Source organism: Equus przewalskii, chromosome 26, assembly GCF_037783145.1.
Source record: "Equus przewalskii isolate Varuska chromosome 26, EquPr2, whole genome shotgun sequence".
NCBI classification, from domain to species: domain Eukaryota; kingdom Metazoa; phylum Chordata; class Mammalia; order Perissodactyla; family Equidae; genus Equus; species Equus przewalskii.
The window spans coordinates 27,002,850-27,026,997 of NC_091856.1; the positions used below are offsets into that span (position 1 = coordinate 27,002,850).

At 38.3% G+C, this 24,148-nt stretch overlaps 1 protein-coding gene across 16 annotated transcripts in view; it reads left to right on the forward strand.

Annotated features, from left to right (window-relative positions):
• The first annotated feature begins 21 nt into the window (after positions 1-21).
• Positions 22-24,148, forward strand: part of RABGAP1 (RAB GTPase activating protein 1) — a 160,742-nt gene continuing 136,615 nt past the window's right edge. For 6 of the 16 annotated variants that reach the window (XM_070596375.1, XM_070596376.1, XM_070596378.1 and 3 more), the window contains exons 1-2: positions 7,644-7,728; positions 21,823-22,022. Coding sequence is in view for 4 of the 16 variants with exons in the window: in XM_008517924.2 (XP_008516146.1) it covers positions 21,873-22,022 (150 nt within the window). In the remaining 12 variants the exon portion in view is untranslated. Of the gene's footprint in view, positions 272-7,619; positions 7,729-21,822; positions 22,023-24,148 lie in introns of those variants that run through there. The other 10 variants (XM_070596370.1, XM_070596372.1, XM_008517924.2 and 7 more) reach the window with 9 other exon arrangements.

Genomic DNA, 24,148 nt, shown 5'->3' on the forward strand with positions numbered 1-24,148 from the left:
CTTCCAGGTCCCATGGTCCTCTCCACCAATCGGAAGGCTCGGAGGGCAGCGGCTGGAGAGGGACTTTCCGCCCTGTGGGCGGGGTGCAGACTGAGTGTCCAGGAGTTTTGCTCCAAGTGTCCTCTCCAGCTACTCCAAGATGCGGCGACTCGTTAGCGTCTGGGGCTTAGACTGTGCGCGCTTCGCGCTTTCTCAGCGTTTCTTCTCGAGCGGGGCCTCGACCGTCTGCTGCCTGCGAGGGCCTGAAGGTCTCCTCCGCTTTTAAGACTTGGTAAGTCCCACCCGCCCAGGGATGTGGACTGGCCTCGTTGGGGTCCTGAAAGCAGGAGGATTACATCCCCGCTTTTGGATGTTGGTGTTGCCCAGGGATCTCATTCATTCCCGTGGCTTCTGTTACCTACAGCTGCTGACCTTTCACAGATCACTCTCGGCAGCCCAGACTGGTCTCTTGAGCTCCAGGGCCAGCTGCCCAGAAGACATCTCCAATTGATTTGTCCAGATGTTAAAGTACCTTTTAATTATCTCGAGTTCATCTGCAGACCTGGGTCTTATCTCCTGTAGTCCTTGTGGTGAACGGCATCATCCACACAGTCCTGCGGAACAGAAAACTTTAGTATCATTCTAGAGTTCCTTTCCTTCTCTTTGCCTATACACTTGCTCACTGGATTCTCCCAATTTCCTTTTCTTTTCTTTTTTGGGGGGAGGGAGGTTTACAGTGGTATGACACACATAGTATTTCTTTCTTTCTTTTTTTTAATCATTTGTAAGTGTAAACTTAGGTAGCGTTAAGTACATTTACCATGTTGTGTAACCGTCACCACGGCTGTACCCAACTTCATTCTTTTGCATATGGATATTGTTTTTCCAGCACCGTTTGTTGAAAAGACTGTCTTTTCCCCATTGAATGGTCTTGGCATCTTTGTTGAAAATCAACTGACCATATATGTGAGGGTTTGTTTCTAGGCTCTGTATTCTATTACACTGAACTATATATCTGTCCTTAGGTTAGTACCATACTCTTTTAATTACTGTAGCATTGTAGGAAGTTTCAAAGTGAGGAAGTATGAGTCCTCCAACTTTATTTTTCTTTTTCAAGATTCTAGTGGCTATTCTGGGCCCCTTGAAATTCCATATGAATTTGAGGATCGGCTTTTACATTTTTGAGAAAAAGACGGTTGTAATTTTGATAGAGATTGTGTTGAATCTGTAGATCACTTTGAGTGGAATTGCCATCTTAACAATTTTGTCTTCTTATGAATATGGAATGTCTTTCCATGTACTTAGTCTTCGTTAATTTCTTTCAGCAATGTTTTCTAGTTTTCAGGGTATTTAATTCTTTTTGATTAAATGGAATTGCTTTCTTAATGTCCTTTTCACATTGTTCATTGCTGGTGTGTAGAAACAACTGATTTTTGTATGTCGGTCTTGCATCCAGCGAGGTTGCTGAATTTGTTTTTCTGCTCCAGTAGCTTTCTGTAGATTCTTTGAGATTTTCCATATATATGATCGTGTTGTCTGTGAATAGAGATAGTTTTACCTCCTCCTTTCCAATATGGATACTTTGTATTTCTTTCTCTTGTCTAATACTTCTGGCTAGAACTTCCAGTACAGTGTTGAATATTAGCAGTGAAAGGAGGCATCCTTGACTTGTTTGTGATCTTAGATGGGTAGCTAAACTATTGAGTATAATGTTAGATGTGGGTTTTTCACAAATACCTTTATCATTTTGAGGAATTTTCCCTCTGTAACTAGTTTTCTGAGATATTTTATCATGAAAAGGCATTGTATTCTGTCAAGTGCCTTTTCTGTATCAATTGAGATGATCATGTGTTTTTTCCCTTCTTTTTATTTATGTGATATAGTACATTGATTGATTTTATGTTGAACCACCATTGCATTCCTGGGATAGATCCCACTTCGTCATGATGAATAATCTTTTTAATATGCTGTTGGATTTGATTTCCTTATATGTTGTTGAGGATTTTTGCATCTGTATTCATAAGAGATATTCGTCCATAATTTTCATTCCTTGTGATGCATTTATGTGGCTTTGGTATCAGGGTAATGAAGGCCTCCTAGAATGAGTTAGGAAGCATTCCCTCTTCTTTAAATTTTTGGAAGCGTTTGAGAAGAATTGGTGTTAATTCTTCAATAAATGTTTGGTACAATTCATTGGTGAAGCCATCTGGTGCAGGACTGTTCTCTGTTGGGAAATTTTTGATTATGCACTCAATCTTTTTACTTGTTATAGGTGTGTTGAGATTTTCTATTTCTTCTTGAATTAGTTGAAATAATTTGTATGTTTCAAGCAATTTGTCCACAAATTTTCTAGGTTAATTTGTTCGCATATGATTGTTGATAGTATTCTTTTATAATCCTTTTTATTTCTAGAATGTCAGAAGTAATATCCTCACTTTCCTTTCTGATTTTAGTTATTTGCACGTTCTCTCTTCTTTCTTTAGCAGTCTAGCCAAAAGGTCTGTTGATTTTGTTGATCTTTTCAAAGAAACAGCTTTTGGTTTCATTGATTTTTCTCTGTCTTTCTATCCTCTATTTTGTTTATCTCCACTCTCATCTGTTTTATTTCCTTTCTTCGGCTAGCTTTGGGTTTAGTTTGCTTTTCTTTTTCTAGTTTTGTAAGGCATAAAGTTAGAGTATTGTTTTGGGATCTTTCTTCTTTTTTAATGGCCATTTATAGCTATAAATTTCCATCTGATTACTGCTTTCATTGCTTCCTATAATTTTTGGTGTTTTTTGTTATCATTTTCATTTGTTTTTAAGTATACTCTAATTTGCTTTTTGATTTCTTCTTTGACCCATGGGTTGTTTAATTTCCACATATCTGTGCATTTTCTAGCTCTCTTTCTGTTATTGATTTCTAACTTCAACCCATTGTGGTTGGAAAGGTACTTTGTATGATATCAATCTTTTAAAATCTATTGAGACTTGTTGTGGCCTCTAATATATGACCTGTCTTGGAGAATGTCCCATGTGAACTTGGACAGATGTATATTCTGTTGTTGAGTGGAATGTTCTGTAGATGTCTGTTAGGTCTAGTTGGTTTATTGTGATGTTCAAGTCCTCTATTTCCTGACTTATCTTATATCTGCTTATTCCATTCATTATTTAAAGTGGGGTATTGAAGTTTCCAACTATTATTGTAGAACTGTTTATTCTTCCCTTTAATTCTGGTCATTTTTGCTTCATATATTTTGAAGCTCTCTTACTATTTTGCTGTTTGTTTTCCATGGTACTTACAGCTTTTGTGTCCTTCATTTCCTCCATTACTGCCTTTTTCTGTGTTTATTTGATTTTTTCTAGTGAAAAGTTTTGGTTCACCACGTATTTCCTTCTGTATATATTGTATAGATATTTTCTTTGTGGTTGTCATGGGGATTACTTTTAGCAGCCAAAAGTTATAACAATCTAATTAAATTGATACCAACTTCAGTAGCATACAAAATCTCTCATATACAGTTCTGTCCCCTATTTCTGTTATTGATGTCACAGATCACATCTTTATACATTGTGTGCCCCATAACATAGGTTAATATTTTTGTACGTTTGTCTTTTAAGTCATAGAGAAAATAAAAAGAGGAGTTACAAGCCATAATTACAATACTTACTTTTTATAATGCCTGCGTATTTATCTTTATCAGAGATCTTTATTTCTTCATATGGCTTCAAATTACTGTTGAGCATCTTTTTATTTCAACCTGAAGGATTGTCTTTAGCATTTCAGGAAGGGCAGGTTTAGTGGTAATGAACTCCCTTAGCTTTTGTTAAATCAGAAAATCTTAACTTCTCTCTCATTTTTGAAGGACAGTTTTGCCAGATATAGAATTCTTTGTCAACAGTTTTTTTTCTTTCAGCACTTTGAATATTACCAACCCACTGCCTTCTAGCCTCCAAGGTTTAAGATGACAAAATTGGCTGATAATCTTGAGGATTCCTTGTATGTGATGAGTCACTTCTCTCTTGCTGCTGCAAGATTCTCTTTTCTTTGGCTTTCTACAGTTTGATTATTATTCTTTCTCCCCTTTCTCTGTCTCCTCCTTCTGAGACTCCCACAGTGGTATGTTGTTTCTCTTGGTAGTGTCCCACAGATCCCTCAGGTTCTGTTCACATTTCTTCATTCTTTTATTTTTTCCTGTTCCTCAGATGGAGTAGGAAATGCAAGGAATCCATCTCTCTACCTGGACAACAATTGTACTGGCAGAAACTGTCTGAAGTAACTGTTTTGGAACTGTGGAGTCTGTTTGAATGCTTGCATCTTCCATGGGAAAGTTTGGTTGGTAAATTGAGGTTAATTTCAGTCACTGTCACCCTTTAGTGTCATAGCACCTACCCATCTCCTAACCCTTAACCCCGTGGCAGGCAGCTATGTTCACATTCCTGGTGTGGCTTGCTGGAGCCAGGGTGGGAAATAAGAACCTTGTGCTCCAAATACCATTGTTCTGTGTTCTGATTACTGACTTCTGCTTTTGAGTTCTGAGGTGCAGACACAGAGGCTGGTTGCCATTGTTTCAACCCCCATCAGGTGAGCTGGCTTCCAGGGGATTTGAAGGAATAGCACCTGTTTTTGGTTAGTTTCTCCCTTTCACTCCATGTGGCAGCCAGGATTAGGATATTCAAAAGCAACCACTGATATGGAGAAAATTAGAAAGCCGTCACATAAAACGAGGAAAAGATGCAGGCTCAGAAAAGACCTGAGAAGACTTCAGGATGATCGTGATCCCTGACACCGAGATACCCTTCAACAATCAAAAAAAAAAAAAAGCAAACCAAGGGGCCAGCCCAGTGGCTCAGTGGTTAAGTTTGCACATTCCACTTCAGCGGCCCAGGGTTTGCTGGTTCAGATTCTGGGTGCAGACCTATGCACCACTTGTCAAGCCATGCTGTGGCAGGCATCCCACATATAAAGTAGAGGAGGATGGGCACAGATATTAGCTCGGGGCCAGTCTTCCTCAGCAAAAAGAGGAGGATTGGCAGCAGATGTTAGCTCAGGGCTAATCTTCCTCAAAAACAAAGAAAATAAAAAAAGCAAAAAAAAAAAGCCCCTAGCAAACTCTGGGGAGGGGGAGAATCTGATTTCCAGAGTTACCACATTATAAGATTCAAATGTCCATGTTTCAAGAAAAAAATCAAAAGTCATACAAAGAAACAAAAAAGTGTGATGCATTCAAAGGAACAAAATAAATCAACAGAAACCTTCCCTAAGAGAGCTCAGACATCTGACCTACTAGAAAAAGACTTTAAAACAACTATCTTGAAATTACTTATTGAGCTAAAAGAAAACATGGATGAAGTCAGGAAAACAATGTATGAAAAAAATGAGAATATCATCAGAGAGAAATTATAAAAAGGAACCAAAATGAAATTCTAGAGTTGAAGAGTACAGTAATAGAAATAAAAAATGCACTAGAGGGGTTCAAAATCAAATTTGAGCAGGCAGAAGAAAGAATCAGCAAACTTGAAGATATTTATTTTTAAAGTACCTCTCAAACCCTGTTCCTTTTTACTCCTTTTCTTCTGCTGTAGTTCAAGCCTTTCTGATCTTAAGCAGCCTCCAGACTGTTCTATACCCCCTATTTTGCCTTCTCTACTTCTACCAGAAAGATCTTTTTAAAAACTCAAATCTGATACTGGCACTGTACTGAAAAACCTATAAGGGTGCCCCTGTGTCTGTAGATTGAACTTCATTTTCCTTATGTTAGCTTTCAGGGTCCTTCCCATTCTGGCTCCTGGTTACTACATCAGTCAACTGAGCCTTGAGCTATAACTTCCAGTTTCCAGAAAATACAAGGTCTAAAGGAACAAACTCAGTGACTTCTTGAGGAAGCAACCATTCAGATCCAGAATGTGGGAAATTTTGCACCTCAAGTGGCCTGATTTCTTCAATAAGCCAGTTTCTTTTAATTTTTTCTTAAGTGCTAGATTAAAAAAGCAATTAATGGACATAACAAGATGCAATGTGTGGCACTGGATTGGGTACTGATTCAGGAAAAGTAATTGTAAAAACATATATTTCAGTCAACAGACACTTTGATTATAGTTAGGTATTAGATGAGAGGAAAATTTACTGAATTGATATTACTGATTTGGGAAAGCCAGCTGTAAAAATATTTTTAGGTTGATAGAAAATTTGAATGTGATCTAAGAATCAGATGAGATGAAAATTCACAGAAATGATAAGGTAGATATTGTCAATTGAATAAAGCAGATTGCTAAATTATGTGATCTCATTTTGAAAAGCAATAGGTAGACACACAGAAGGATATGCATTAAAGTATTAACATTTGTGGAGGGAATGTGATGTTTTTATTTTTTATTTTACCTTGTCTCTATTTACTCTTTTACCGCAAGCCATACTGTACTAATTAATAAAATTATATTTAAAAAATTTTTGTTACGATTTACGTATCCATTTGGCGTATATATGAGTCAAGAAATACATGAATGTATGGTCACGAAAATGTGAAAAGTGGTTTTGTCAGGGTGTTAGGATTTCAAGGGATTTTACTTTCTTCCTAATACTGTATCTATTATTTGAATACTTTAAAATGAGTGTTTTATTATATAGCTGTTTAAGGAGGAAGGGAACAAAGCTATTTTCTTGCAGGAGTACAGCCAAGTCTATAGTAATAAGTCACAAAGAGGACTGCAACAGCACAGCCTCTTTTCTTTTTCTCTGGTTAATTTGAATGCAATATCCACAGGAAAACATTGTAGATGACCCATTCACCAGGAAAAGGGCATATTCTATTTCAATAAAGAAATGGAAAGAGTAAGGGGGAGGCTGTAGAATTATTTTATATATTATTAAGACTTAAGTAGCCCCTTTAATAATCACTTGTTTCCAACTACATTGTGAATTCATTCAGGACGAGGACTTTAAACTTAATTCTATTGCCGCTGCTCTATCACTTTTTAATGATTTTTAAATAAAATCCCAGCACCATCTTTGAATAACACTCTGAAACAATCTTGTTCATTTCTGTCCTGTGTTGTCTCAAATACCTCAAGGCAGCCGTGTTGTAGCCAGTGGCCCTTGCTTGGATTGAAGTTTTGACTTCTAAACTGAATTCTGTTACTTAGGCAGGACTCCTTTATAAAATGAGAAAAGTCATAGCATTCTCACAGGTTTGTAATAAAGCCAAGTGAGATACCTGTAAAAGGACCTATCACAATCCCTGGTGCATTGGGTGCCCTCTGTAAAGGCCAGGTGAGTTAAGCAACACTTGTTAAGGGCTGCTTTTGAAACAGCACTTCAACGCGAAAGGTGAGCAGGGGATTCCTTGATCTAGCACCAGTAGCCTTTGCGGTTGTATCTCCTCTTAAACGCAACAGGTGCTACCCAGCCTGCTTCCCCCGCCATTCCAGCTTCCAGTCCCTAGTGCCATCTCATAGCCACTGCCGGCGCAGCGGAACGTCCCGCTCCCACCGAGCAGACTCCGCGCAGGCGCAGACTCCGAGGCGGACTAAAAGTCCAGGTGGGGCTTCGAGGAAAGGAAGTACGCCCTCGCCGCCTGTTGTTAGGCCAATGGGGCCGCTCTGCTTAGCAGCGGGCCTATGAGACGGGGCAGAAGGCGGGGCGGAGGGCGGAAGGAGCCTCTCTCACGTGAGTAGGGGGCGGGGAGGGCGGGGGCAGGGCGGCTGGGGAGGCCCAGGCGGCTGAGCCTCTGGGACGGCGAACGGCGGGCGGCGGAGGAGGAGACGGTGGTTCGGGTAGGGCCGCGTTCCCCCTCCTCCTCCTCCCACCCTCCTATCCACCAAGCCCGGGGGGATCCGCCGACGGCCCCTGCGGGGAGCCAGGCTGTGTTCTCGTTCCTCCAGGCTGGGCCGGAGAGACTGCGCTCAGCTCCCTGGACGAGCCGGGTTCTGAGGGGAGCCGTGATTGGGGGGAGGGGGAGCTGCGGCCGACGGCAGGGGAGAGGGCGCATGCGCAGGCAGGAACGCCCTCGGAGCCCCTGCCCAAACCAGTTCCCCCTGTCTGAGTGGGTGGGTGGGTGTTTGTCTTCGGAGTCCTGCATTTGGGGCTGTCCCTTTGGCCCCCCCCAGCAAAGCCGGTTTGGCTGTTGACTTTCATGTTTTGGGCCCGCCCCTATTTGGGAATCTGGCCTCTCCCTCCGCCTCAGTTTCTCCCCATTGCTCGCTGGGCCTGTATCTGTGACTTAGGTTGGCTTCGGCCTCAGGCCATCTTCCTGGGCTGCGCCTGATTTGAAAGACTTGCTTTCTTTTAGTGTCGGTCTGCCATCTCGTGTTCTGTCTGTCTCACTTTCCCCGCCTGCAATTAAAGTGTCCCCGGCATCCCACTCTTCCCATCTACTTTTGAGTATCTGCGCCCAGTGCCTCGTTCCTGTGTCTTGATTCTCAGCAAGCTTCAGGCTCGTAGGTGTTGAGCCAGAGGATAACCCCAGACTTCCAGGAGTTCGCTGTCCATGCCTGGTAGTACTTCCGTTCCTACTCTTCTAACGTTCAGATTGTTATCATCTGCACCTGCTTTTGCAGGCGTGTCCATACTTCAGGTTACTTGGGGATTCGTTTACCTAGGAAGTAAATGTCTTAGGAGACCTTGTTAAGTGATCATGCTACTAGTGCTCACGGTACTAGTGCTCCGTTAGTTTAAAATCACGCTCCAACTTGAATTTGAGACCTTTTGGCTTTTGTTGTTTTTATTAGTGGAAAAAAAATTTGTCAGGATCGGAGTTTCACAATTCATTTGATATTTTCATTCAAATAAACACCTGTATTCACATACATGTGACTGGAGTAGTAAATGATGAGTGTGTGTGTGTGTGTGTGTGTGTGTTACCAGCTGCTTTGTTTATTTAGGAGGAAAAAACAAAGGAGGATGAATTGAGCTATGTTTGTCACATTAAACTGATGTTTGAAAAGAGTTGAAAGAAAGCTTCGATGCCAAGGAAGTGCACATTCAACTTTTTTTTTTTTTTTAACGAAGGACCTGTTGGCCTTAATTCAAGTATCCATAGGGTGCTATTTTCATATGTATTGGAGACTTTTAAGTAGAGTTTACTTAGAAGAGGTGAAAATGAGTAGGGGAGAGAGGTCTTTATGGTCTTCCTTTGTAGACCTCAGGTTTTCGTTAATAAAATTTGAATCCATGATTGATTTGTGTTTATTGGTAACATTTAAAATTCATGTGTAGCTTTAATACAATTTAACTCCAATTCATAATTAAAATTGAACACTTGCTGTGTTGTGTACATTTCCTTTTCGTTGTTTCAGTTTTATAACTCAGTTTACAGTAAATTAACTCGTTGGTGTTAAGGTGTATATTTATCTGGATAATTAACCTATCAACTATATGCATTTGGGCATTTTTGGCATAGTGTTTTGTTAGCAGTTTACAAGGGCGTAATCTGGATTAAATAGTAATTTAGTGGGACTCTAAAAAGTGAAGATACCTGTTTCATATCTTTTCTCCTGCATATTGAAAGAAGTGTATTATGCACATTATGTACGTGAGGGGACATGATTTTCCACAAAGGTATCTAAACTTTACAGCCTGAATTCTTTAAAGAAGTCATTCTTTTATTAACTATACTTCCAGCTAAACTTTACAGCTCAGATTATTTTTAAAAAGTCATTGTCTTTTACTGAGCATGTTCCCAGCTAAAGTGAAGCCTACTTTGAAGGGCTCATCATTTCCAGTAATTGTTTTAACAAGTGACCTTTGAGTACAGGCTTCAGAAAATAATTAGTTTAAATCGGTGCTACTGTTGAGTGTCTTTATAGACACTGGTGTGCTGAGGTTCTGACATAGGCTGCCCATCATGTTATCTTTGTAGTTTTCAATATAATCAGATATTATTACACTTCTCAAGCATGTGGAATAAGTGAATATAAAGCCCTTAAGTCTTTTTTGGAGATAGAACTCAAATACTGTTAAAGAAGTGCTAATTTAACCACCGTACAGAAAGCAGAGTTTGGCATGATATTTGGGTGCTTTGTATGTAACTACCTTGTTTTATTGGTTTCCATAGTTCTATCCCAAGGAAAGAAATCCAAGGCTAAGGACTTGATGTCCATGGGTGTACATGAAAAAGTGTCATATCAATTTAACGGCTCTTTCTTTTTTGCATAAACTAGTTACCTGATTCTCCCCCTACCCCTAGTTTGGTGTTGATCCTGAGATCTTTATTCTTTAGAAAACTTGTAAGTCAAAACAATACTAGCTAGACATTTAAACCGATGTTGTAACCACTCTTGTTGACCCTAACAGCCTTGTTTCTCTTTGTGTGTAAAGGCTGACCAAATATGGCGATTTGCAAGACATTAACACTTTATAGAATTTAGCCTGGAAGTTTCCCTCTTTCCAAAGCAACCATAATACTCTGAGTTAGTCATCAGTGAGGATTTTTTGAAGATTGTTCTTTCTGTCATAGTAGAGTTCCATAACGCCTCACTCTCCCCCAAAATCCCTTTTTCTGTCCGTCATTCAGTAAAAATAAAGCCCTAAATTCGTTTTTAAGGTCATGCTTGACATTAAATAGTATTTATTACCTTGGTTAAAACATGAGAAGTATATCTTCTTAATTGTATGACTGTGCTGCCAAATTTGGGGGTTTGTACCTCTCTAAGAGTTAATGTGTGATTATTATGTATCTCTAGTTAAGACTGCATTAGCTTTTATGTTATAAATCACTACTTCTTGGGATCTGGTAATCTTTGTGACAATAAGTTTTTCTCCATACTGAAATCTGGCATTTCTTAAGGTACATTAGCAAATTTGTTTCTGTGGTAACTTTAACAAAGTGTTCTTAACTCTTAAAGCTTAACAATAATTTGACTATTTAAAAAAATTTTTTCCCGTTTTCCCTTATTTGTACTTATAATTTTGGTAATTATAACCAACAACCTATGGTTATAATCTTGTTTTCCATTTTCTGAGGATGGTCCCTGTATGAGAAAAGGAATTGATGTGTGAATCTTTCTTTGGGAACATATTTTAAATATCATCAAGGGTATTAAGAGACAGCATTCAAGGCTCAATTGGATTAAATGTTGGACGTTTGTCTGATACTGCTGAGAAGCACCATGAGTTGATCATTTTAATATTTTCACCATAGAGGTAGTAAACTCTCGTATACCCTTGAAGTATGCTGATAAACAGATTCTGGCAATGTGAGAGTAGGAACATGTCACGTAAATCTCATTTGCTGTGACACACGATTTTCTATAAATAGATATCTGATATGTCTGCAGAAGGGAAATGATTATATCCTTTTTGTAGTTACCTGTTGAATTCTCTGTATTGAAGAAAAATCTGACTTGTGTCTAACCTTAAAAGCTAATACTTACATAAAAAATTGTTCCCTAGCAGAAGGTCTTATTTTTTATTTTTTTGCTTTTGGTTGTGAGAAGAGAACCTTTCAGATAGGTTTAAAAACATCTGTGGAACTTAATTATTTGTGAATTTTTAAAATCATCTTATACAGTACCTATTCCAGTGATGTGAATGAAGGTGCTCCGTAAATGTTTATTGATTGCCCACCCCCTATTCAACACGCTTATGAAATGGTCCACCGTCTTTGTGTAACTCTGGACCAGGGTCATCTTATATCAGAAGATGCAGAAAACATGTGTGTCTTCTAAATATTTGTGGTTTGCCTACACACATTCACCTGACAAACAGGTCATAGAGAAATCATGTTTATTGCATTCATCTTAGGCTTTGGTCATCTATTGAAGCATTTACTTGCTTGGCATTAAATTCACATAGTTTAAGGAGAAAAGAATAGTATAAATATTTCAAATCTAAGTGTAGACAGGTTGATGTTCTAAATGGAATAGATTCATTTTCTTTGCTGTGGATGAGAAGGAACTATATTGACTAATTTCCTAAAAGGAGGAAAAGTCTTTGTGCAATCCTGCATGGCTTAAAAGTATTCATATTTTTGTATTTATAAAACACTAAATTACATTATGCTTTAGAAATCCATTCCAGAAAAAGTGAAGACAAGGATACTTTTTTGTAAATCTGTACTATCCAGGTGAGAAATATAATCTGACCTTGTGAATGAGTAGTACATTAACATTAAGCCAACTTTCCTTGTGTTCCCAGAGGTAGGTTTCTATTGTGGAAGCGGCAACCAAATAATTTAAATATTTAGTTTTAGAGATCTTGTGTTGAAGTGGCATAAAGCTAGCATACCTAGAGTTCTGTAAAAAATTAAAGTGCTAGGGGCTGGCCCCGTGGCCGAGTGGTTGGGTTCGCGCGCTCCGCTGCAGGCGGCCCAGTGTTTCATTGGTTCGAATCCTGGGCGCGGACCTGGCACTGCTCATCAAGCCACGCTGAGGCAGCGTCCCACATGCCACAACTAGAAGGACCCACAACGAAGAATATACAACTATGTACCGGGGCGTTTTGGGGAGAAAAAAAAAGGAAAAAAAATAAAATCTTAAAAAAAAAAATTAAAGTGCTATTTCCTAAAATATCCACAGGAATGTGGGGAAGCCACTTACATGGTTTGTTTTTTCAGTTAACAATATTGCACTCAAATAATCAACACAGAGTAAAATAAATTGTTTTATGTGCATTTCATCCCTCTTCTTACCACTTGTACCTTTCATTAGAGGTTTCAAGATATAGGAGGGAGAGTGTGAACTTCAGAATCAGAAAGATACAGATATCCCAAGTCTTGCACTTACTTAGTATACCACTGACTGTAAGCTATGTAATAACTCAGACTCAGTTTCTTCATTTGTAAAAGTGGAACTAATTATGCTTATATCATGGATTAGGATTGGAAAGCACCTGACGTCCTCCCCCGCTTTCCTGGATACTCTCATTCACAGAAGAATAGGAAGAGTTCAGTCTCTTCATTTTCACCTGTGAGAAAACTGAACCTACAGCGTTGTCCGAATCAAACCAAAAAGGACCTAGTTCAACTCCCAGACGGTTTTTTTATATTATACCAGACTGTTAACTTTAAAAAGTCTTAATAAAGCTTAATTACTCAGGAAAAAGTGAGAAATAACTCTGAAAACATTGGCCATCTTCTTTAGATGCTGTACTGTATTAATTTTTTGAGTTTTATCCTAAAGATCCTATAAAGTTGCCATCAGGCTTTAAAAACTTTTATTGACCAATGAATGGATAAACAAAATGTGATCTATACATATCATGGAATATTATTCAGCCTTAAAAAGAAACGAAATTCTGACACATGCTACAACATAGATAAACTTTGAAGACATTATGCTAAGTGAAATAAGCCAGTTACAAAAGGACAAATAATGTATGATTCCATTACTTATCTGAGCTACCTAGAGTAGTCAAATTCATAGAGACAGAAAGTAGAATGTTGGTTGACTGAGGGAATGGGAGTTAGTGTTTAATGGGTACAGAGTTTCAGTTGGGAAAGATGAAAAAGTTCTAGAGATGGACAGTGGTTGATAGTTGCACAACAGTGTGAATGTACTTAATGCTACAGAACTGTACACTTAAAAACAGCTAAAATTGTAAAGTTTATGTCGTGTATTTAACCACAATTTTAAAAGATTGACTTAAGTCTTTAAAAAAATTTTTTTAAACTTTTGTCTTACAAATTCCTTTACTCCTATAATTAAAGTATTTTTTTAGTTCATCTGGAATTGAATTAAGAGTCACTTCCTATTCAAGGAAATAAGTTGTCACAGGCATTGTAGGTTAAAATTTGCCTAAAAGTGATTTTTAGACAAGCTGATTTTTCTTGCCTTTAAGTGCTGTAGGCCCAAGATAATTGTGTTGTTTTCTTTTGTTTTTGATTTTTTAAGCTAAGCTGAAATTATTTAGAAGGCTTAAATTAATATGGTTCTCCTAGCTCACTAAAATAATTCAAAGAAACAGCCTCAAATTCAGAGTCAGGCTTAAACAAAGAAACGTCTATTGTTTAGCAATTAGAAGTGGTGGAAAGGAATTTATTTTTATAAAGAAGGGATGATTTTCCATTGAGTTTTGTTAGATTTGTCCCACCCTTCCCAGGGATAGGCTGTGAGAAATTCATGTGAAAATTAATGTGAGGGAACAAACTCAGAGCCAGGAAAAAAGAAAAAAGCTGAGGTTAATATAATGTGATTTTTAAAAATAACTTTGTACTCTGCTTGTTTAGTTTTAAAAGGCTGCAAACCTCCAGGAATTGGCCTGCTACAGCATCTTCAAGACTTGATTCTTTTGCTACTTCCTGTCTTGTCTTTTTCTGAACAGAGATTAATATTAGCAGATCTGTTTATAGAAGGTTACAACTGGGAGCAACATAGAGGATGGATTGGAATGGGGAGAGAATGGAGATAGGGACACCACAGAGGAGAGATGTATTCCAGAAAAGGACAGAGGCACCTAGATACCTGGGTTTGGATCAAGTTCCACAGTTTTCTCTGTGAACTTAAGCAAGTTATTGAGCCAGTCTAAGCCTCAGTTTGTCTGTCATATGAAGTTAATACCTATCTAGCACGGGTAGTGTGAAGATTAGTAATAATGCACGTAAAGCTGCTTAGTACCATGTTGGGCATGCAATTGGCACTCAGGAACTAATAAGTAGTATTCTCTCTTTAGATTTAGCAAGATGATTTAAGTATCCCCCTTAAGATGTACTCATTTGCTCACTGGTTGAGCAGGAAAAAATGATGGGGATCGGGAGGGAAGTAATAAGAGAGTGTTTTGGTCCAAAGAGAATTCAGGGTACATTTTGTGGCTCATTGTTCTTTAACTGGTTTTGGCTGTGATGCTTGGGATCTTGGTGAAGAGTCAGTCAGCCACACTCTAGTTCTTTTTGAGTCTCTTCATTCCAGTCATCATCCATATCCACATCCCCAATCACATGCACGTAGTATAGCATATTGATCCTTTGTCCTCCTCACATTACTTAGACCCTACCAGTTAGATACTGATGGAAGAGTATTATTCAACCGATCAAATTTATTGATCACCACCAGCAAGCAAAAATATGAAGATAATATGAATAAAACCTAAGATCCCTGTCCACAAGTAGTTTGACAGGACTGTGTGTGCTCAATGTATTCCCTGCAATTATCATGGTAGTTTATGCTTATTAATGGTTTCTAGAATGAATGATCAACCAATATAGTAGAGTGGAAAAGAGGTATGACATTATTTTACTGTGTGATAAGTGCTATAATTCTGTGACAAATTAAAAAACAAGCAAACAAAAAGCCTTAGGAGTCCTACAGAGAGAATGAATATTGCAGAAGGGAAAGCGGGGAGGTTGAATATTTGATTGTATCGCAAGATTGCTGGTGGGGAGAAGGACTAACTGGGGAAGTGAAGACACATTCCTAACTTAGCAAAAACCTGAGCAAAGACTTGAAAGCATAAAAATGCCTGACGTATTTGGTGAGTTTTCTGGTATGGTGTGATAGAAGGAGATAAGATTAGAATGATAGATTGGCTCCAGATTTTGAAGAACTAATGGTATAAGGAGGTTGGATTTTATTCTCTTTTCAGTCAGGAGCAATCAAAAGTTTTAAGGAAGGGGATGGGATATATAATCAGATCTGACTTTTAGAAATTAACTATCATTAACATAATAATTAATGACAAGAGAGACTCTAGAAAGGGCGACTTATGTTGTAGTTAAATTGAAAGAGAAGGAAGAATTCACAAGTCAGTGACATGAAGGTGGAAAAGAAGGAATGGATTTGAGTATGTTTTGGAAATAAAATCCGTTAGAGTTCCAAGGGAGGATGAGAAAAGGAGTCAAGGATTTTTTTTGACATTTCCGTCCTTGATCAGTTGTTGTTAACCGGGATAGGGAACACATGAGAAAGAAAGTGCTTGTGTGACAGATGGGGGTATGGATATGGATGTGGATATGGATATGTAGAATTGATTTTGAGATGGCCATGGGAAACATTTAGCAGAGGCCTCCTATGTATTCTCATAACATTCTTTGCATACCTCTATCATACCAAGCACTATACCATACCATAATTACTTATTTACTTGTCTTGTTTACTTGTCCATTTTCTCTACGACTATAAGCCTGTCAAAGGTAAAGAGTACCTATTATTCCTCACTGTAAAACTATACCTAGTGCCTGGCACATATCAAATACTCAATACTGAACAGAAAAGAAAACATAATACAAATACCCATATAAAATGAAAGAGAAGGGACAGTATCATCAGCATACCAAAAAAGTTATAATCACGTGAGCTCATGAAACAGCAGGGAAAATGTGGAAAAAGAAGAGGGACAGGATGGAATTTAAAGAATGGGTAGAGGAAAAGGAATCTAAATGACAGCTGAGAAAAGGTAGTCAGAGGTAAAAAATGGAAGCAAAAAGATAGTTTCGGAATAAAGAAATAGCATTTTCATTTATTTCAGCTGATAGAAGTAAGCATAGAACTGAAAAGAATGCTTTGGATTTTAAAATTTTGTATTGTTGATTTTTTTTTTTTTTTTTTGAGGAAGATTAGCCTGGAGCTAACTGCTGCTAATCCTCCTCTTTTTGCTGAGGAAGACTGGCCCTGAGCTAACATCCGTGCCCATCTTCCTCTACTTTATATGTGGGATGCCTACCACAGCATGGCATGCCAAGCAGTGCCATGTCCGCACCCGGGATCCTAACCAGCAAACCCTGGGCCGCCGAAGTGGAACGTGTGCACTTAACCGCTGCGCCACCAGGCCGGCCCCTGTATTGTTGATTTTTATTTATTAAAAAATTTTTTTTCCTTCAGTGAATGCTCGGAAAGCATAAAGTACCCAGGGTCACACAGATGAGGTTTAAGTTCAGTTTTTAAAAGAGGAGGTTCAGTGAGGTTTGGTGAGAACCAGGGGAGCCAGATTTTTGAGAGGGACTGCTCAGTGAGAGTGGGGAGTCCCAGTGAAGTGGTAGAGGTGGAGGCAATTAATGCTGCTCCTCAGGAAGAAAGAGTTTCAAGAAAACCAAGGAAATAAAGATAAACCAGAGCCCTGGACTAGTGGCTGGGAACTAGCACATTTTGTTTCAAGCATGTCTAGTTTAATTACGAGCGTTGCTCGCATCTCTTTCATCAAGTTAGGTAGATCACTTATTGGGAGGTGATTTTTTGCTCTACTAATTGCACATTAGCAAATCCATGCCACTGCAAGTTTGCTGTTTATGTTACTATTCTGAATGATGTAAATAACTAGAAACAATACAAATATCCACTAGTACTCTGTACCCCCCCAAAAAAGTTGAAGTTTTTAAAAAGTAAACACTGGTTATCCAGAAGCCGACTGCTTTTGAAGGGCTGTCAAAAGAGCCTTTATCATGGCCGTCTCTTTTTCATTTCAGTCTCCATTAGTTGGAGCTATAGTGTTTAAGAGGAGAATGAAAATGAATCTTCATTCAGCACAATTGAGGTGCATTATTTGCCATGATCTTTGCAGAAGTGCATGTCTGAGCATAAAATTGTCACTTATGGCACAGAGCAGTGAATCTGGGCAAAATGTTAATAAGGAGTTTTGATATCGTAAGACTTAATTTTCAATCAGAAAAGATCTCTAGTGATCTTTTATGTATCAATAAGGATAAAAATAATGAAAGGAGGGGCCAGCCTGGAGGCACAGGGGTTAAGTTCATGTGCCCTGCTTCAGCGGCCCAGGGTTGACCAGTTCAGATCCTGGGTGCGGACCTACCCACCACTTAGCAAGCCATGCTGTGGTAGGCGTCCCACATATAAAGTAGAGGAAGATGTGCACAGATGTTAGCTCAGGGCCAATCTTCCTCAGCCAAAAGAGGGGGATTGGTGGCGGATGTTAGCTCAGGGCCAATCTTCCTCAGCAAAAAGAGGAGGATTGGTGGTGGATGTTAGCTCTGGGCTAATCTTCCTCAAAAAAAAAAAAAAAGTAATGAAAGGATAGAAGTAATGAAAAATATAATTGAACTTTTGGGTTTGAGGCAGGAGGCTGCATAATTAAACAAAATTACCTATCATTTTAAGTGCCTTGACTTATTAAAGGAGATATAGAGGTGGAAACATCCCTGAACTTGGCACTTGCCAGCCTGGCTCATTGGTAACTGGACATGTTATAAGAATCTAGGCTCATCACTTGTATAAAAGAAGGAAACTGGGGCCGGCCTGGTGGCGCAGTGGTTAAGTGTGCACGTTCCACTTTGGCAGCCCGGGGTTCAGATCCCGGGTGCGGACATGGCACCGCTTGGCAAGCCATGCTGTGGCATGCATCCTACATATGAAGTGGAGGAAGATGGGCATGGATGTTAGCTCAGGACCAGTCTTCCTCAGCAAAAAGAGGATTGGTGGCAGATGTTAGCTCAGGGCTAATCTTCCTCAAAAAAAAAAAAAGAAGGAAACAAATTGTGCCTACCAAATACCAGGGTGTTCATATGTATATTATCTTATTTAAAATCGGATAAAAATCCTTACTCTGTCTACCTTACACAATTGTTAGGATGATCAAATGAGATAAAGAATGTGTATGTTTCAGTAATCTGTAAAGTATTATACAATACTTTCTTATTTATTTTTATTTATTCAAAGTATTTCCTTACATTTATTTGGATATAAACAAATTAGAATGTGGAATTAGGACAGCTGTATATTTTTGCCCAAATACTGTTTTTCCTAAATTGAATCACCTAAATCTGTTGATACCTGTTAATTCTTTTAAAATCGGAAGTTAGTTTTTGAAAAGCTATAACTATTGGGTGCTTATAATGTTCTATGTGTATTGTTAATACACATATTAATATATATATTTATATATATATTCCTTAATTTTTATAATATCTCTATGAGGTAGATAGTACACCATTTTCACTTATGAAAACTGAGGCTCAGTGTGACCAACCTCACACTATTATTAGGTAGTAAACCAGTATTCTAACATGGATTTTTCCTAACCCTTAATTGTGTGCTTCACCATCACAAATACAACTTCTCTTCTTATCATCAGTCTACAAAAGATGATCTTACCTTTTCATTGGGTGGCTCTTGTTCTTTTCCATCTTTATTTGCCATTTATCCTATTTCTTTAGCAAATATTTGAGCACCTAGTATGTGCCAGGCATTGTTCCAGGTGCTAGGGATTCACTAGTTAATGAAATGGACAAAAATCCCTGCTCTCCTGGAACTTAGGTCTAGCTTACATGATACTTAAAAACAAATGATTAAAATGTAAAGTGTGTCAAATGGTCATAGGTAGTATGGAGAAAGGGAAGAAGAAGGATAGCAGTGCAGCGTGGTTGGGGGAGGAAGTTGAGAGTTAGAATTACAGTCTGAAGGATGAAGAATTAGAGTAGGGGGCTTCTTGTGGTAACTGATGTAAGTAGGGATTAAAAACAAAGTAAAACTAGTCCTTATGGTCTCAAGACAGAAGTTGTGAATACTCTAGAATTTTGCCAGGAGTACACCAAGTTCTGGGGTACCTCTTTATTGTGGAGGCCAGGGAAGAGGTGATCTTATCCTGAGCCCTTGGAGCTCATGGACTCCCTCTTCACTTCTGCTAGTGGTAAGGCCAGAGAAGGGGAGTCTTATCGTATAACTTTTCCTGTACTACTTAGTGTTTTGATAAACCTCATTCCCACTGAATGATTCAGTTACTTTCAAGTGCCAAAACAAACAGTAAAGTATCTTGTAAAGCGTATTTTCCTATCACCTCCTCAAAGAAAATAGATTGAACTTTGAGCCTGCCAAATCTTCTCCGTTCCATAGTGTAAATACCAAAGTATATTATTTTTGAGTCTAGAGTATTATAGAAGTTTGTCAGTGTCTTGAGGTCATAGCTTTAGGACACTTTCCCAGGCCCTCTCCTATCTTCCTGTTAGTCACATTTTAAAAGGTAGAAAAAAGACTAATTAAGCCTGAAAACCTTACCTAAAGTATAAGTTCTGAAAAGGTAGAGACTCCTTTATCCAATACTGATTGTTTGGGGGACAAGACCCAAATTTGTGGCATTGGAAAGGCATCATAATTTAATGGAAAGAGCATAGCCTCTGGAATCAGATAACTGGGTTCACGTTTTGCTTTGGGTCTAACCAGTTACATTACAGCTATTACCTTGAACAAGTTATACCATCTCTCTAAGCCTCTCTGTTTCCTCATCTGTGAAATATGTGAAGATTAAATTGAGGCACTCACCATCAAATTGTAATACAACATAATTGGTACTATAAAAAAATGTAAAATGCAGTGGGACCAGAAGTAAGGCAAGCCTTCATTTGGCTCTGTGCTGAGAATGGGCAGGCTACTGGAAGAGGAGGGTTACATCATGAATGATGAGTTGGAGTTGGTGGAGCAGAGAAGCAAGGAGACAGCTTTAAGAGACGATTCTATGAGAGCAAATACATGGAGGTATTAAAGTATACATCCTCAGCAAAGACATTACCTCCTCTATATATTTCTTAACCCCTCCTATCCAAGCCCCTCACCAACATGTTCCCGTAGTTTTCTTTACCTTAAATCAGTACCTATTAACCTATTCAGTTTGCCTCTGTTCTCTACTGAGCTATAAACTCCTTTTGGGCAAGAATCTAATTTCTCATTTACTATATTCTGTTCTTTATACACTAGACCTAATGGATAAAGCAAAACTACATTAAAAAAAGTTTTCAGAAGTACATTTTGAAACATTTGAAGCAGAACACTATATATTTAGATTTAGTCTTTTGAAATGTAGAGTTATGATAGCCATTAAGCAAAGGAGTTAGTTTAAATAGAAAGCAGCAGAGAGTCCAGAGTTTGAGCCTTAGTTATGCCTAGTTAAATGACCTCACTTCTCTTGGGGTTGCCATTTCCTTATATATTTAACAGTATTGATGATTTCTAGGTTTTCTTCCAATTGTTAATTCAGGGATGGTATAGTTCCTGCTGCCAGGTGTTTATCTAGATATAAGCCTTTGAAGGGAAAATAGTGCTTGGCACATGGTGTATACTCAATAAGTATATATTCAATTAAAATTCCAAAGCATAAATCAGGACTTCTTAATTGGAGAAATTAAACAGATTCTCGGAATTTTAGGTACAAGACGAGCATAGAGCTAGAGCTACTTTTGTTTATTGGTTAAAGCTGTCTGAGTATAATGTTTTATTGTTCGTTCTGTTGCTGTTTTGGCAACCAAATGGGAACATTGCCACAAAGTATGCAGAACCAGGTTTTTAAATGGTAGATGAGTTTGAATTTTATTCCAGGAGTCAATAAATAATTGAATGGCTTTTCATAAGCAATACATTTTTATACTCTTGCTGGGAATTTTTGGCATGAAACTCTTTTATTGGTAATGTTCATATTGAGGTGAGTTCTAAGAAACCATGGGATGGGAAGATTGGGTTCTTGCCATGTAAGGTATTTCCCAGATCTAAAATTTATGCTTGCCCTGCCTTGAATTTATTTTTCTTGAATGTTATTGTGAAATTTTGTTTCTTATAAACGTGTTAGTATTTTAAATTTAAGTATCAGTGATGTTAGGGAAGCTTTAGTTATTGTCCAGAGTGCTTTCAGTTTCATTTATGTGTACAGCTTTACAAATTAAAGGATAGAAAACAGAAGTTTAGTATTTCCTAATTTTGGGGGGCCAAGAATAGAGTTGCAACATATGCCAAAGAAATAACTGTAGGTACACAAAGTTATTCTCAAAGGAATATGTTTTATTTATTTATTTTTTTGAAATCTGAAATATCTTGGCCCTGAATAGCATCAAATTCCCTTATTGTCTGGAATAAAAAGCCTAAATTGTAAGTAATAAAAGTCTTGGGAAAATATTTTAGAAGTATTTTTTTAAGTTTTTCCATATGTATTTTGTAAGAATTAGAGCATAATTGAATATTTGGCAGATGTTCTATATGAGTATCTTTATGGTTTTTGTTTTTCAGGCGTTTTTAAAATATTTAATCATTCATGAGTTGAGCTTCATTCTTGAGTCATGGATGACAAGGCTTCTGTTGGAAAAATCAGTGTCTCCTCAGACTCAGTATCTACTCTTAATAGTGAAGATTTTGTCTTGGTTTCCAGGCAAGGAGATGAGACACCATCTACAAATAATGGAAGTGATGACGAGAAAACAGGACTCAAGGTAAAACTCCGTAACCTAAGTTTCTTTTGCTTAGCCTTGCTAAGCCCATTGCAAAACTTGGCCTTAATAGGAAGCTATATGGAGTGAAAGTGAGAACATGGAAATAATATCCTTTCTTTTTTTAATGCTAGAGAGTTTTATTTACAATTAGTGATAGTGACAAATTTATATTCGCTTCACTATTTTCAATTTGATTAGCTTCTAAATCTTCTAAAACCCCTAACTATCTAACTAGTGGTCATAGTATAATATAAACATTTGTTATTTTAGTATTGTTTTCACTTTCCCATTGAATTAGAGGTGATTGTGTCTTTGGAGCCTCGTGTATGTAGTGTAAAGTCAGTGGCAGGTCAGCAATGCTATTTATAAAAATAAGTTTTAGGATTATTGAAACAGAACTTTAAATACCTGGCTTTGGGCCCCTTCTGTTTGTATTTTCTCAGCCAAATAGACAACTATTACTTTTTTTCCCATACTCTGTTATTGTTCTGCTCTTTATGGATATAAATAAAAACAGATTATCTGTTAACATCATTTAAAATGTAAGTAGCTTTAAAAATATTTTGATTCCTGTTTACATATATTCATTCAATGAGTATTTTCTGAGTATCGACTGTGTGCCAAGTACTGTTGTAGATACTACGATGCAATATCTGTCCCACCACTGGGATGCAGTGGTGAATAAGATGGGCAAAGCCCCCTGCCCTCCTAGAGCTTTTATTCTGATGGGGGAAGCAGACTTTAAGCAAATAAGAAGGTATTACCAAATTTAGGAACTGTGAAGAAAATCAAAATGGGATACATGGATAAAGAGTGAAGGGCAGGTACTGTTTTAGAGAATGTCTTAAAATGACATTTGAGCAGAGACCTGAATGAGATGAGGAAGAAGGCCATAGAGAAATCTGGGAAAAGAGCTTTCCACAGGGAACAGAAAGTAGAAGGACCCTGAGGTGGAGGACCCTTAGGACAGAGATTGGAGCAGAATGAATAAAGTAAATAAAAAGTGGTAAAGGATGAGATCCAATGATGACGGGTAGGGGCTGGATCACGTAGAACTCTGTAGAACTTTGTAGGAATTTGAACTGTTATAAATGTTAAGGAAATTTTTGGAGAGTTTTGAATGGAGACATGATCTAATTTACATTTTTAAAAGCTCACTGGCTGAGAGAGACTTCCAGCATGACAGCGTGAGGTGCTCTGTGAACGTGTTCCCCAGCAAAACTGGTGACGGTTATGAAAAAAAGACCATTTAAAGTAGAAACGTTCTAAAGGGCATACAGAAATTGAAGAAACATTTATTAAAGGAAATTTACTAAATTTGGTGAAGAATCTGTGGTATTTGAACCAAGACCTGTTTCTTCCCTCTCCTATCCCAGCTGAGCAAGATAGTAACTCTACTCCAGATGGGTGCAGTCAAGAAGACAGGGTTCCCTTTCCCCCAGCTCCCAGTTGGAGGGCTGTCTTCTAGGGAAGAGCACGACAACGGCATTTCTTATCATGATTCCAGTTACCTTTTGCTGGCCAAGTGTGACTAGTGGGGGCTCCCTTTTTTTCGCTCAGCCCTTACTCCTGGGATGAAGGCGCTGCTTTGGACACTGCACTGCTGAGAATATGAGAGTCCAGTTGCCCTTGCCCTGGCACTTAAGGTAGTGATTACACACCAGTAGAGGCAAGCCAAGAAGACCAGACACTACTACATCACCTCCCACACCCACCAAGTACTTAGCTTCTGAAGATGAGCTGTCACTCAGAGAGAAACAGGTCATTGTCCACACTTCCAACTTCATAGCTTTGGCTCAGAGATTTTGCATGTAGTGAGAAGCAGGCTCTAAAACAGCTCCTAATCGCTTCCCAAAGCAGCTGACTTTATTTACAACAGACTGTAGAGATGTTCAAGCCTAAGGGTACTCTCAAAAACAGTGGAGGTTGTGGCAAAGGTAATTGGGAGGAGATTGGTAGATTGATTGGACATATAGGTTTAACTGTAGGCTTGCTAGGAGGAAACCACCTACAGTCAGAACGAACCTCAAACATTGACCTCTGGAACTCTCCCTTCAAAGTAACCTCAGTTTGATTGGTTTATTCTGTGGAGCAGTTTATACCCAAGTACATTGTTCAAAACTATA